Raw genomic sequence first — 14043 nt, forward strand, 5'->3', positions numbered from 1 at the left:
TCCATGGCAGACAGCCATGTGTGTGTGCCTTGCACATTATGGAGATTATTCTCTTGGGCATGGAAGCATACATTCCCTTCTCATATACTTTCACTAATGCAAGAAATCCTTGGTTTAATCACGCTTGTTCTAATGCTGTCCGCAACAAGGAGAAGGCCTATAAAAGGCACCAGAGCCAACCCATCCCTGAATCATATTTTGTTTATGTTTCTGCCTGGAATCTTGCTAAGTTTGTTCTTCGGTCTGCTAAAAAGAAAAAAATTCATATGTACTAAATGCACTCAACTCCCTATCTCGAATTCTTCCCGCTCCTTCCTGCACCTTGCCAAAAACCTTTCTAACAACTTTACCTCATCATCCTTCCGTCCCCTTTTATACTCTGATGGTTCTTTACTATTTCTTCTTCTGATAAAGCAGATCTCTTTGCTCAGACTTTCTCCTCCATTTCCACCTTAGATGATTCCAGTGCTGTTCCTCCATCACTTCCCCCCTCTGACATCCTCAAGGCTGACATATAAATTTCTTTAGCTGATGTATTTTCTGCCATCACTGGCCTCAATACTAACAAGGCATATGGGCCTGATGGAGTCCCTTCTGTTGTCCTCAAGAACTGTGCTTCTGTGCTTACACAGTACCTAGGTAAACTCTTTCACCTTTGTCTATCAACCTGTACCTTTCCTTCTTGCTGGAAATTTGCTCTCATTCAGCCAGTCCCAAAGAAGGATGACCATTCCCAACCCTGTAACTATCATTCAATTGCTTTAACATCCTGTGTCTCAAAAGTTTTCTAGTCAATTCTAAACAGAAAATTTTTTATGCATCTTTCCTATCACAACCTTCTTTCTGATCGTCTGTATGGGTTCGGTCAAGGACACTCCACTGGCGATCTTCTCACCTACCTTTCAGACTCCTGGTCATCCTCCTTTGAGGACTTTGGTGAAAGCTTTGCCATTGCACTTGACATCTCAAAGGCTTTCGATCAAGTCTGGCATAGGGCTTTAGTTTCCGAACTGCCCTCTTACGGTTTCTGTCCTTCTATCTGTTCCTTCATTGATAACTTCCTTTCTGGTCGTTCTATAGCCGCTGTTGTAGACGGTCATCGTTCTTCTAGATCCATCAACAGTGGTGTTCCTCTGGGCGCTGTCCTATCACCAACTCTCTTCCTTTTATTCATCAATGACCTTCTTAGCTGTGCATCTGATCCTGGCCACTCGTATGCTGATGATCCCACCCTTCACCTTTCCATTCGGTTCCTGCAACGTCAATCTCAGCAGTTACTTCAATAAGCAAAGGCTGAGGCTATGGCACATCTAATGTCTGACCTGGCTCGTATCTTGGACTGTGGCAAAAATAATCTTGTTTTTAATGCTTCAGAGACTCATTTTTTACACTTATCAACCCAACACAGCCTTCCACAGGAGTACCCACTAATATTTAATAATATCCAGCTCAGTCCTGCATCATCCTTGAACATGCTTGGGGTTTCATTCACTCGGGACTTGTCTTGCAAAGATCATGTTACATCTCATGTAAAATCTGCTTCCAAGAGATTAGGTGTGCTAAGCCAGCTCCGTACCTTCTTTACCCCTGCACAGTTGTTGACTATATACACTGATTTTATTCACCCCTGTGTAGAGTACAACTTTCATGTGTGGGGAGGCTCCCCACATACAGCTCTTCTCAATAGGGTGGAGTCAAAGGCTTTTCGTCTTATTAACTCTCCTCCTATTATTGGCTCCATTCAACCTCTGTCTCTTCGCCGCATTGTTGCATCTTTATCTCTTTTCTATCATCATATCCATGGTTACTGCTCCCCTGAACTGTCTGCTTGCATTCCTCCACCTCTACGATGGGTGCGTAGCATCCTTCTTGTAATAAACCCTCATCCCTTTTCTGCTCTACTCTCTAATGCAAGAGTTTACCATTACTCCCAGTCCTTCATTTATGCAACAGGTCAACTCTGGAACTGTCTCCCTCCGTATTTCCTACTTCCTATGATCTCCAGTCTTTTAAACGCAGTGTGTCCAGGCATCTCGAAATGAACGGATCTTGAATTTGGGTCTTTTTTATATTGTTTTTGTTTTTTTCTTTGAAGGAACGGCATTGGTGGCTCCTTGCCTTTGGTTCCTTGTTTCTTGCATTTAAAAAAATGAATCATACCTCTGTGGTCCTCCTAGGAATATATTTATTCATTCGTTCTCTTCACTCTAAACCTTCCTGAGATGTATCTCATCGATTGTGGAAACTGTTTGGGTAGCATAATCGTGGTGGACTTCGTCTTTCTCAGTCATGATCCTGATGAAGTGCTCTTTCATTCATTATCGTCCTCCATAAGCAAGGAGAAGCAATGTAGTTTTTGTCAGTGTGTGACTGTATCTGTTGCCAAAATATCTCAAAATGTTGTGGATGAATTTTCACCAAACCTTCAGAAAACAGCAACAAAGTGGATGTGCAGAAAGCTATTACTTTTGGTGAAGATTGGATAGAAAACAACTGAATGCCAGCTGCTATATAATTTATGGATTCGCTTTTTGTGAAACACAGCCGTTGAATCCCTAAGGGTTTTGCGGATTGTCTTTAAATATTGTTTGTACGTAGCTTATGCCTTAGCCAACATCGTATTTTGGCTGGCGATTTGCATTCGGCCCCTGAACGTTTTTGTTTCAAGTATTTATTTTATATTCATTTACTTAATTACTGAGGGAATAATATTTAGGGCTTCTGGTATTTGAATTCTCCTTTTTTGCCTTTAAAAAATACTGATCAATTCCTTCCCACCGTAATGGAAGGCGCAGCTTGACAGCAAGGCCATGCAGAGGCTGAGTTGTGGTAAAGTTGGTGATACGGTAGAATTAGGGTCAGTGATAAGGATGATTTGTAGCAGGGTCGGTGATGAGGTTGGTTTGAGGTAGCGTCGCTGATAAGGGTGAGTTGAGGAAGGAGCAGTTAGAATATTGATTTTAGGCTGGGAGTGCGATAAGGATGAGTTGTGGTTGGATCGGTTATAAGGGAGAGTTGAGGAAAGGTTGATGATGCCGGTAGGTTTCAGCAGGGCTGGTGATAAGAATTAGGTAAGATACGGGTCGGTGATACGTTTCCTGTGAGGTAGGAGTGGAGGATTAGGTTCAGATGTATAGTTAAAAATAACACAAAAGAGTATTTTAACCCGCCCCGTCCCGACCACTTTTTGACCACTGGTACCCCCCAATCCCGACCATTTTTTGACCCTTTTTTTTTTTTTGCTAAAACTTTCGCTTTTGGTGAGAAACATCGAAAATTCATAGAGAAATCGCTCACCTGAGGTTTAAAATACTCATTACAGGTAGGAGAGCCTCCTTACCTTACTGGGTTTTCTATCAGGCTGGCACCAAAGAAAACGAGTTCTATGGGAGGATAACTATTTCACACCACTCATAAACGGTATTTATTTATTTACTATTACGAATTTATATGTAGTACAAGAGTATATTGGTTTTCAAGCAGTAATATAGGCATTATAAGCATTGTTTCACTCACTAATACCTGACCTTTTTTTGCCACATTACCTGATCATCATTTCTAACTGTTTCTTCCTCTAATACTATGTAAAGTTTGTCCTCCACATTGTCATTGATTGGGGAATCACTCTGGCCCTGAATTTCGTACCGTGGCATGACATGGCTATACTGGCCAGGTCACTGATAACAGGTGAATTGCTGAGAAAAGGGCATGCAGGGGGGGGAGGAGGTCATGCTGGGTAAGGCATTGTCTCTGCCTGGCATCTCGTTGAGGAAGGTGTCACGTGTATACGTACCAAAAATGACTTGCGAAAATTGAAAATTGTGGAAATTATGAACCTTGCAATTGCAGGACGTTGAAGTACGTCCCCGGGATTAGCTGTGACAAAACGTGAGGACGTGGAAGTACGTCCCCGGGATGCCGCGGGTTAAAAGAGACAAGGTATGGTTGGGAAGAGGTTTCACTAGTGGTGATGTATTTTCGGGACGAGGGAGAGACTCGTGAAAAGAGAAGGACTAAGAATGCCCCGTCAGTGAAGGAATGTCATGGGCAATGTATGTCCAGTTTGCTGAATAACCCATACATACCTGATACGAGGAAACAGATTTCTGAACTATACCCCAAAACAACACTAATTTTTTTTTTGTTTCACAAAAAGGTTCAGGTTATGTAAGGTTTGTCTGTTCGAGGTAGGTTAGTTTAGTCTGTTGTTATTCATTTTTGTTTCCCGATTAAAATTAGGTTAGGTTCGGTTTGATTACTGTTAATACAGTAAGAATAATAATCCCGGGAAAATAAAATTTAGCATGCTTTGGTGAAAAGGCTAATAGTATGGAGAAGGGGAGGGAGGCGCAACATGGAAGAGAATGTAAATTGAGGTTAAAAATCGTTATAACGTCTCTTTAGCTTTCCACAAAAAGAGATCGCTTTCTGGAATGTTCACTATTGTTACGGATTAAATGATCGTTCATCATTGTCGGATAATTATACTATTTTTAATTATTTATTTACTTACGTCTTTAAATAATGAAAACTTAAATTTATAAAGGTTCCTAAGGATGATAAAGTACGTCCAAAAGAAAGTTTTCACTGTAGATTATGTTTGTTTTATAAGGATACCCAACTTGGCTCAATGTTTGCCAAAGTTAAATCCAAAAAATCCTTAGGTTAGATACAAAGGATATAGCCTAATTTTCGTATAGGGATCGCCATTCTGCAGAAGGGATCAGAATTTTTTTTTTCTAAACTTTTTTTTTCTTTAAATGAGTAAATTAATATAAAGTTTAAACAAACTACTCCAACTGATAATTTATCTTGTGAAAAACGAAGACTATTAAAATCAATCTTCACCCATGTCATTACGGAAGTGCTTGTAGAGCTGTTGCACGAGTAGCCAGCATGGAGTCAGTGGTGATTTATACGTGATGGTTTAATGGAAAGGTCAAGTGGTAAGTCGTAACATTCAGGTGCTCAACGACATGTAGGGAGTATGAAGAGGACCTTGGGGATAAATATTCTTTCACCCATTGGCGCCCAGTGTCCTCTATAAAGGATGAAACTGGGCATTTTCAAAATTTACTAAAGAAGGAAACCCTGGGGTAGGGACCTATGCGTTTCGCGACTATGAGCCGGTAGGCGGAAGGCAATATGCTTAGTGCTCTTCCAGCAAAATCCCTCACACAGGAACGCTAGGCATTAGTGGGTTAAGATATGGGACAGGTAGGAAGTTGTAGAAAGGGGATGATGGCTTGGTGGAGAAAACATAGTACCGTCTTTCTGCGACAATGACAAGTGATTAAAGTTGAATCAAGGTGTGAACGGATAAGTAAGTATCATTCCATCACCATCTTCTGCAAGAAAGTATCAGCCATATAGTTGATATATTTAGCATTATCACTGGGATAATAAAATTATACCTTGCCTATTGGTTTTCTTTCTGTCTCACTCACAAAACAGTTGGCCAGATGGAGAGGGATATGAGGTATTTATTTAGAGTCTCTTCTCATTAATTCTTCTTTCCAAAGATACAGTGAACCACAACTCTAGTGACACCAACGCAGGGAGATTGGAGTATTTGTTTTGATGAAGATAATATAATGATTCCATTTTTCTTGACACAAGGAGCAAATTACCGGCGGCGGTAAAAATGGATGGTCTAGCGGGCGTGGCAGAGAACGAGTGGGTGTGGCTGGGTGCATTGCTGGAGTGGGTGCTTTGCGGTGACATTGCTCAGTGCTCACTGGTGTTTGCTGTGGATTCTCTGTCCCTGACGTCTTCACTCATAAAAATGCTTGATTCTTTACCTCATCCAAGACAGGCAAGCTTTAAGAGTTTGACTGATATCAACACATTATTTAACTATTTAGGTAGGGTAGGCTGCCTTTAGCTATGTTCGGCTATATTTCAGTAGCGGTAGTAATATATAGTAACGTTTGTCACTCATGCAACTCATCAGGTAGGATTTAACATTTTTAGAATCCAGTATGGTGAGTAATATCGTCTCTCGTAGCCAAAAGGAAATTACTAAGAGATGAACAGTACTCTACGGGGCAGAAATGTTTATTTTCTTCTCTGCTGACCTTTATTCAATGAAGAATTTTGCACATGCACACTCCACTGTTATAAAACTGTGTGTGTGTGTGTGTGTGTGTGTGTGTACAGCCATCAGTTGTCTTCTCTGATTAACTGCTATCCTTATCACTAATGAGTGCCATCATGATTCATCACCAAGATGACCCTCCTTCCCTCCCAAAGATGGGATGATGTTTGTAGGATCCAGAAACAACAGAAAACATAGAAAGAATGTGTGATGACTATCAACAGCATGTCCACTGGATTAGAAAAGTCAGTCATTCACATATACATCGCCTCCAAAATCCTCACTATGCCTCACATTTTTAACCTACACATATCTCATGTTTTATTTTTTTCATACAACTGCCAGATAGTGAATTAGCTGAGTATCTCTTTGAATGAAAATAAAAACAAGAAAGAAGTCTTCAAACACCTGTGTGTGTTCCATGCATACTGACCCAATCAAGTAGATTCCCTGTTTGTTCTCTAGGCACTTTAATTTCAGTATCCTGCTTTCTCATACACTCATATAATAGTATGTGTTACTTTATTTCCAAGTTGGTGTTGGTGAGAGAAGCAGACGACTTACTGAAAACTCTGTGGAGTGGTGAGCTTTGTCGAGCCTATCTCTTTCTTCTCCACAACCCTCAACCTCTGCTGGACTTCGGTGACCGCAACCTCAAAGCCTGGGACTACTACGGCAAGTGAGTGGAAAACTCACTTTTCAGTTTCTAATATCCAGTTTACTAACGTAATATCAAATGGTTTACATCTTCCCTCTTTTTATATTTATTGATTGCCAACTGACAGACAATATTGCTCAGCTTGTGAAGAAAAGAGAAGACCTCCCCATTATATATATATATATATATATATATATATATATATATATATACATATATATATACATATATATATATACATATATATATATATATACATATATATATACATATATATATATACATATATATATATATATATATATATATATATATATATATATATATTTAGGCTTCATAAATTTGTATAAAGTTAGTGAGAATCAAGGGAGTCATCTGTTCTCTAAAAGATGGGGCAACAGGGGTTGCTAATTTTGGCAAGCTAAGCGAGCCTATACAGCAATATTTGGTGCATATTAACCCCCCATGTGCCGGCTATTTTTTGCCCTCTGGGTCAACCTGGTGCCGGCGATTTTTCGACCTTTTTTTTTTTTTTTTGCTAAAATGAGAGTTTCTGATGTGGAAACAACGAATTTCGCCATTAAAATGCTCACCGAGGGTCGGAAATCGGTTTTATTGAGTCCTGCATTCTCGTGTGCAGGTATAGTCACTCTCTCACGCTCACCACGTACGTGAGCGAAAGCCATTTTCTATGTAAGGTATACTCAGGTCTTTATGCTGGGAAGGTATAGCAATGTTCAGTACACTTTTCTGATCACTTATTACTTCAGCATCTATCACAATTTGCGTGTCTTTCTCACTGTGAATGCATTATCTTACACTTACTTGAAGATAGGTGCAACCTGACTTCATTACATACAGTCCTGGCACTTACAAGAAGGTATTTACAACTTGACTTCACTAAATAGTCCTTAAATTTACAAGAAAATATTTACAGCTTACACTTACATGAAAATATTTACAAAACGCTTTCACTATGTACAGCACTGGGTGAGGCACACAGGCAGAGTGAGGCAGAGTGAGCGTGAGTGGGGGGGAGTGAGTGAGTGTATGGCCTTGACAGCGTGGGAGATGGTAGAGGAACAGTTACCTTACATGCCCGCCAATTGTTACCCGCGAATTTTGAAAAATATGGTCACAGTTAAGTTTTTTATTTTAGACCATTTTAAAACGGCAATGGCACTGGCCGCGGCACTATGTCAGACCATTTTAAAACGGCACTGGCACGCGGCGGGTTAAGGCTATATTAAAATGAATATATGACATTAAGGGGACAAAAAAATCATCTCAAATCATAAACAAGCTGTCTGGAGGATCCTCAAAGAGTAGGTGCCATATATTTTGCTTCATTTATCTTTTATTAACTAGACCAAGCAGGTAATATGGCACAGTACATACAGACTTTTAACAAAAGAGAATCACTGATAAATAGTTTTCCTTGTATTAATGACTAATCCAGGATTATTAATTTATAACAGAATACCAAGACTCAACATGTAGTCCATAGCATTTCTTTGTGACTAGCACCATATTCTAGTGTTAAGCTCGGTGCACATAGCCTATTTAAGACGGAAATGGGATTTCTGTACCTAGTTAAAGTGAACAGAGTATACGTAAAAATTTATCTCTTTTCTTTGAAATTTTCTACTAACTTATAATCTGGACTTATTAAAACATTTGTATCAGGAATATTATCCTCTGTGAGGTGTGGGGATCAAAGGGATTTCATAATCTAAAACAGACTGGCCTTGGGTTCGTTCTTCCTTGAATTAAAAAAAAAAAGAAAAAAAAGTGACCAGCCTATACCCCTAACTGAATTACAACAGAAAAACCTCCAGTCATCTCTTGGGGATTCAAACCTGCATTCAAGACAAGACCATCATCCTAACTATAATTCTTTTACACTAACTTGGCCTAGATTTCCATTCTTTAGCAGTTTATTTCACACAGACGATAAAAGAAGACACTGCTATGGCTCTGCAGCCATTCTACAGTACTTCTTTTTTATTAGTATCATTTACTAGTGTTAGTCTATTGTTACAGCTCAGAATTCAAGATGAAGAGATGGCAAGATTGGGCTAAGTTAGACTAAACCAGTACAGCACCTACAAATCACTAAGACAACATGGTACAGTACTTCCTTCATCATAGTACTTCAACATAGTACTCCCTTCAACAGAGTACTTCCTTCACCACAGTCTGGTTACAAATACTCTCAATTTTGTCTTGATAATGCTCCCTTTCTTCAATGGCCCTTCACAAAATCAGCAATAAAAAAGTAACGAAGATAAGCCAATGGAAACTAAGCCTGGGAAATTAGTCTAATCCATAATATTCATCATTCATTCATTGCCAGACGCCATGTATCCCAAACAGGGTGGCCAAGGGCTTGAGTTAATTGTTTTACAGGGAGGGTCACTAATATTCCACCAACCCCACTTGACACGTAGGGAGAACGTTATGCCAACAGCATCTGGCGTTCCCAGGCGGTCACCCATCCAAGTACTAACCAGACCCAACGTTGCTTAACTTCGCTGATCGGACGGGAAGCGGTGTACTGAACGTGACATGGCGGTAATATACTGTTAACTAAATGGCTTGTTAGTCATTTTCCACTATGGCACAGAACAAAATAGCTGATGAATTATGAAATGATATTCCTTCACCTTAATCATTCTTTTTCTTTGTCTGCCCCCTCTCTTCCTATTTCTGCAATCTTTCCTGTCACTTTTTATTACTCCTCTTTCCTTTTCAGGTGGCTTTACACTGAGTGACAAGCCTAATGGTTTCCTGTAAGCCAGGAAACCATTTACAATGCTGGGTGGTAACCATATAACCAATCCATACGTGTCCCCTACGTGTCAACAAGTAGGTTGGTGGAGGGTTAGTGCCCCTCCACATAAAACAACTAACTCAAAGACAAACGGCCACCCCTTATGGGCTAATGGCGCCTGGCTATAGACAGATACAAAGATGCTTACGAGGCTCCTAAGCACTTCTCTAATGGTGTATACTCCTGCATGTGCCATATTACCGGTACTTCTCTCTTGTTTAATATTAACATGATTGCAAGTTGTTAGTTTCTAGCATTCATCTGTCCATTATCCAATCCCCTTCCGCACAATCAGGAGCACAGCGGCCCAGGGAATATTAAATGTATGTATATAATAAGACGCATGAATGGAGAGGTATATATGAGAAAGACATTCCCCATGTCATTCTATTTCCCACAGTATGGAGCACATATTATTTACTTTTACAGTTGTCTCTCGTCATCCAGTTTCATTCGTAATTCAGATTCAGTCTAGCCCAAACATCTGTGCTGCCAGAAAAAAACGCTTATGCAACATCCTTAACGTCCCATTCGTGCTGAATAATGGAGGTTACAAAACTCACAATGTGGCTTGGCTGATGCCTAGTTTGTCAGCAATCACACTCTATAATTTTTTCCCTACCTCTGATAATCATTTCATCACATTTTCGTATGCCTGCCACAATGCATGGCTGTTCACTAAAAAATTTTATACAGCATTACTACACATCTATAATGATATAACTTACCTAAATTACATGCAACAATGAACTGTAAAAAGAACTCAGGCTCACGCAATGCAATTTGTAAACACTGATTCAGCTGATGGGCAGTCATGCTCTACAGAAAATTGTAAATGTGAATGGTAGACTCAAAGTTGTTCTAAATATCTTTATGCAAAATATATCCCACCTACATTAACTGAGGAAGTCTAGGCACCACTGTTCTACAGTATTGTAAATATCAATTACTTCATTCCAGCGTCTAGTTTATAAATCTCAATGAGAAAGGTGGAGGGAACAATAAATATGTTGTCCCCCTCTGAATCAAAGTGGGTAGTGGAGGGATATGTCCCCCACGTACCCCCCCCTCCCGCGAATAACGCCCATGGTGAGATTAAAACTAAAAATGGATCATTACGCTGAAGGAATTCAAATCAGTCACCCAGTGACCTCTTTAGTCATGATAATCTTGTACTCCTGCAGGTATGTCGTTGTTGGGTTCAGCCTTGAAGAATTTGATTATTTTACTCAAACGAAGAAAGGGAGGAAAACTCAGCACATTGTGGGCATTGTGCAGGTGACGTATAAGTATTCCTGAAAGAAATTCAGTGTAAAATATTTTAAGAACTCTCAGTATCATATATATATATATATATATATATATATATATATATATCTCTATATATATATATATATATATATACACAGTACAGGGTGTTCGAAAAGTCCTTGAGTGGTTTTAAAAGTATATTTAACCAAACCATAAAAGATAAAATGATTTTTTTTTTCAAAATATGGAGTACAAAATGGGGTTTTCCTATAGGAATTACAAAAGTTCATCGTGTAGTTTAGTTCACCGGAGGTCAATGAAGTTTAGCTGTGCGTCCATTGTGCAACGAGAAGTTTCCAGGCAGATGGATTGGGCATGATGGGCCGATATCATGGCCACCTCGGTCTCCTGATGTTACCCCCTTAGATTTCTTCCTTTGGGACTACATAAAAGATGAAGTCTACAAAACACCTGTTCCAAACAAAGGCATCCTTCATGAACTGATAACGAAAGCCAAACTTAAGGTCACCAGTGATATGCTGGGAGTCACACGACATGAAACTGATCGTCGGTTGCATGTGCTAAGGGCCACAAAAGGAGCTGCCATTAAACTTTTGTAACTTATATAAGAAAACCCTATTGTGTACTCCATTATATGCAGAATCAGCATCATTCTATCCCTAATGGTTTTGGTTAAATATATAAAAAAAAAAATCAATCAAGGACTTTACAAACACCATATCTGTATCTATACCTATGTCTACATCTATCTATCTATATATATATATATATATATATATATATATATATATATATATATATATAAAGAGAGAGAGAGAGAGAGAGAGAGAGAGAATACAGTTAAAATTTGGCAGCGCAACTTCCAGGGTCATTTGCCGCCAGACAACAAGGTAATGGACGCCACAAATAAAATGTGCATATTCAGAATAAGGTTAATATCCATTATTAGATATAAAACAGCGAAACTAAAAGAACAGTTTAAAATATCCTAATCACTTATAAAAATGGAAGGAGGCCCGCTTCCTGAAGAAAACTAAAAATATCATTAAAATCGCTAGAGACTCCAACAAGCATTGAGGACAAACATTAGGCACCATCTGCCCCCTTATACCTATGGAGGAATCTCTGAGGTAGGTCCCCCAGACTTGGACACTCGATCAGCAAGTGATGGGCAGTAAGGGGAACAAGGCAATCGTCACAGCACGGTAAAGTTCCACCACTCATCAAAAAAACATGTGTAAGATGGGAGTATCCAATGCAAAGCCTGGTTACACCACCTCCAATCACCGAGACATGGAGGGGAGAAACCTCGGCACAGGCACTCTCCAAAAAAATTTCCATTAGTTTGTTATGAGCAACACCAACCCAGTGTCTCTGCCAACAAAAACGAATCGCGTATCGCAAGTAAGGTGTTGCATCAGAAACAGGAACCAGGCAGTCGGTAAGTGGCCGTTGAGATCAGGCAGCTTTAGCTAAAGTATCTGCCCTCTCATTGCCCACCACACAACATGTGCGGGAACCCAACAGAAGTCCACATGACGGCCACAGTGACCAAGAAGAAAAAGCCACTGTAAAATTGATAAAACCAGTTGGTGGGATGTATTAAAAGACTCCACTTCAGACACAGCACTACGGGAGTAACTAAAAATCACAAAAGCAGATTGGGGGAGAGTAAAAATTATTTGGAGAGCAAATATAATTGCAGTCAGTTCCACTCTATACTCTGAAGTAACACCAGGAAGGCTACCCCTCCTAATAAAGAAAGGGAAGACAACACCAAAGCCCACTCTAGTGTCAGTTTTAGAGCCATCAGTACAGACAGGGACAGAAAACTTATGAGTCAAGGCATGTTCTAAAAAGTGTGTGAGAGACACCTGAGAGGGAAGTAAGCCATTTTTTCTAACAGTGGACCTACAGAATGTCACCCACGGGAGTAGCCAGAAACCCACCCTTGGGATCCGATGTGGACCGACTGCCAGCCTTGGAACTGAGAGGGCTAACATAACAGACAAGACCCTGTAACCAAAGGGTTTCGGGAAACTAGGACGGGAGGCATAAATAGATAATCATGAATCCTGGAAGACAATGGCACAAGAAACAAGAGTCTGGAAGGTGTGAAGACGATACCAACATCTCATCATCAACGATTGGTGACGCAAAGCCAGAGGGAGGGCATCAGCATCCACCAACAAACTCGAAATTGGGATGACCTAAATGCCGCTGCTGCCAGTCGTACAGCAGCATGAAGCACAGAATCTAATATCTGGAGATGGGCAACTGTTGCAGAGGAGTAGACCTCACATCCATATTCAGGTCTAGAAAGGATAGGAGATCTATGAAAGACTAGGAGGGTCAGACGATCAGCACCTCAGGGAGTATGTCCCAAAATCCTCAGAAAATTCAATGCCTTAATACAAGTTGCCATCACAGAATGAATATAAGGAACCCAGGATAGTCGTCTATCAAACAGAAGACCCCAAAACAGAGTCTCTCCACACAGGATATCCTCCAACCATAAAGATACAAGTCATGGTCTGGGTGAACCCCCCGATAAAGTGTCCAGAAGTGGTAATGAGTTGTATCAAGTTCATTTTATATGACCAAAATTCGGTTAAGTGAGAGAGTGTGGCCTGGGTATAGCTGTTTCCATGCGAACGTGATCAGAATGTAGATTAAGTTACCTAGTTGCTAAGTCATTTTTTTTCTACCGTAATTCATTAGTATTAAGTCTCTTTATTGTATAAGATTCGAGCTGGTAGGAATATGTGCCTGTGGTCATGTAATCCAGCATAATGTACGCATGCTCAAAGGGATGTAAGGCACGATGATTTTTCATTGTTTTTTCGATGCAAGTGTGTTGAGAGAGAGATTGTTGTAATTAGTGTAACTAGGGAATGTCATTTTTTTCTGGTAATCAATAGTAGGGGGAAACGCATCACACTGAGTCTATCACGAGTCAATAATAATGAAAATTTTAAATTGGGTAAGCCATCATCTCCCCCCCCCCCTTTTTTCTGCCACGCAAGACTGGCGTGTTACTCGCTCACCGACAATAAAACGAGGTGGATGGTCGGTGTTGTTACCATCCTCTCCCCCCCGCCTCCAAGGAATTCTGTAAGTACTTTGATAATATTGATGTTCGATATGCTGAAGCATGAAAAAGGGATACCCACGAGTGATAAT

General features: G+C 40.0%; 1 protein-coding gene and 1 pseudogene across 1 annotated transcript in view; one reads left to right on the top strand and one right to left on the bottom strand.

The window, feature by feature from the left end:
* Positions 1-14043, top strand: part of LOC145396963 (uncharacterized) — a 301105-nt gene that overhangs the window by 5971 nt on the left and 281091 nt on the right. The window contains exons 2-4 of the mRNA XM_080270195.1: positions 5620-5815; positions 6631-6776; positions 10773-10866. Of these exons, the coding sequence (XP_080126321.1) occupies positions 5620-5815; positions 6631-6776; positions 10773-10866 (436 nt within the window). The remainder of the gene's footprint in view (positions 1-5619; positions 5816-6630; positions 6777-10772; positions 10867-14043) is intronic.
* On the bottom strand, positions 9217-9335 carry LOC145397302 (5S ribosomal RNA; annotated as a pseudogene).

Source organism: Coenobita brevimanus, chromosome 40, assembly GCF_032717465.1.
Source record: "Coenobita brevimanus isolate Jiangsu-jjx chromosome 40, ASM3271746v2, whole genome shotgun sequence".
Classification (NCBI taxonomy): domain Eukaryota; kingdom Metazoa; phylum Arthropoda; class Malacostraca; order Decapoda; family Coenobitidae; genus Coenobita; species Coenobita brevimanus.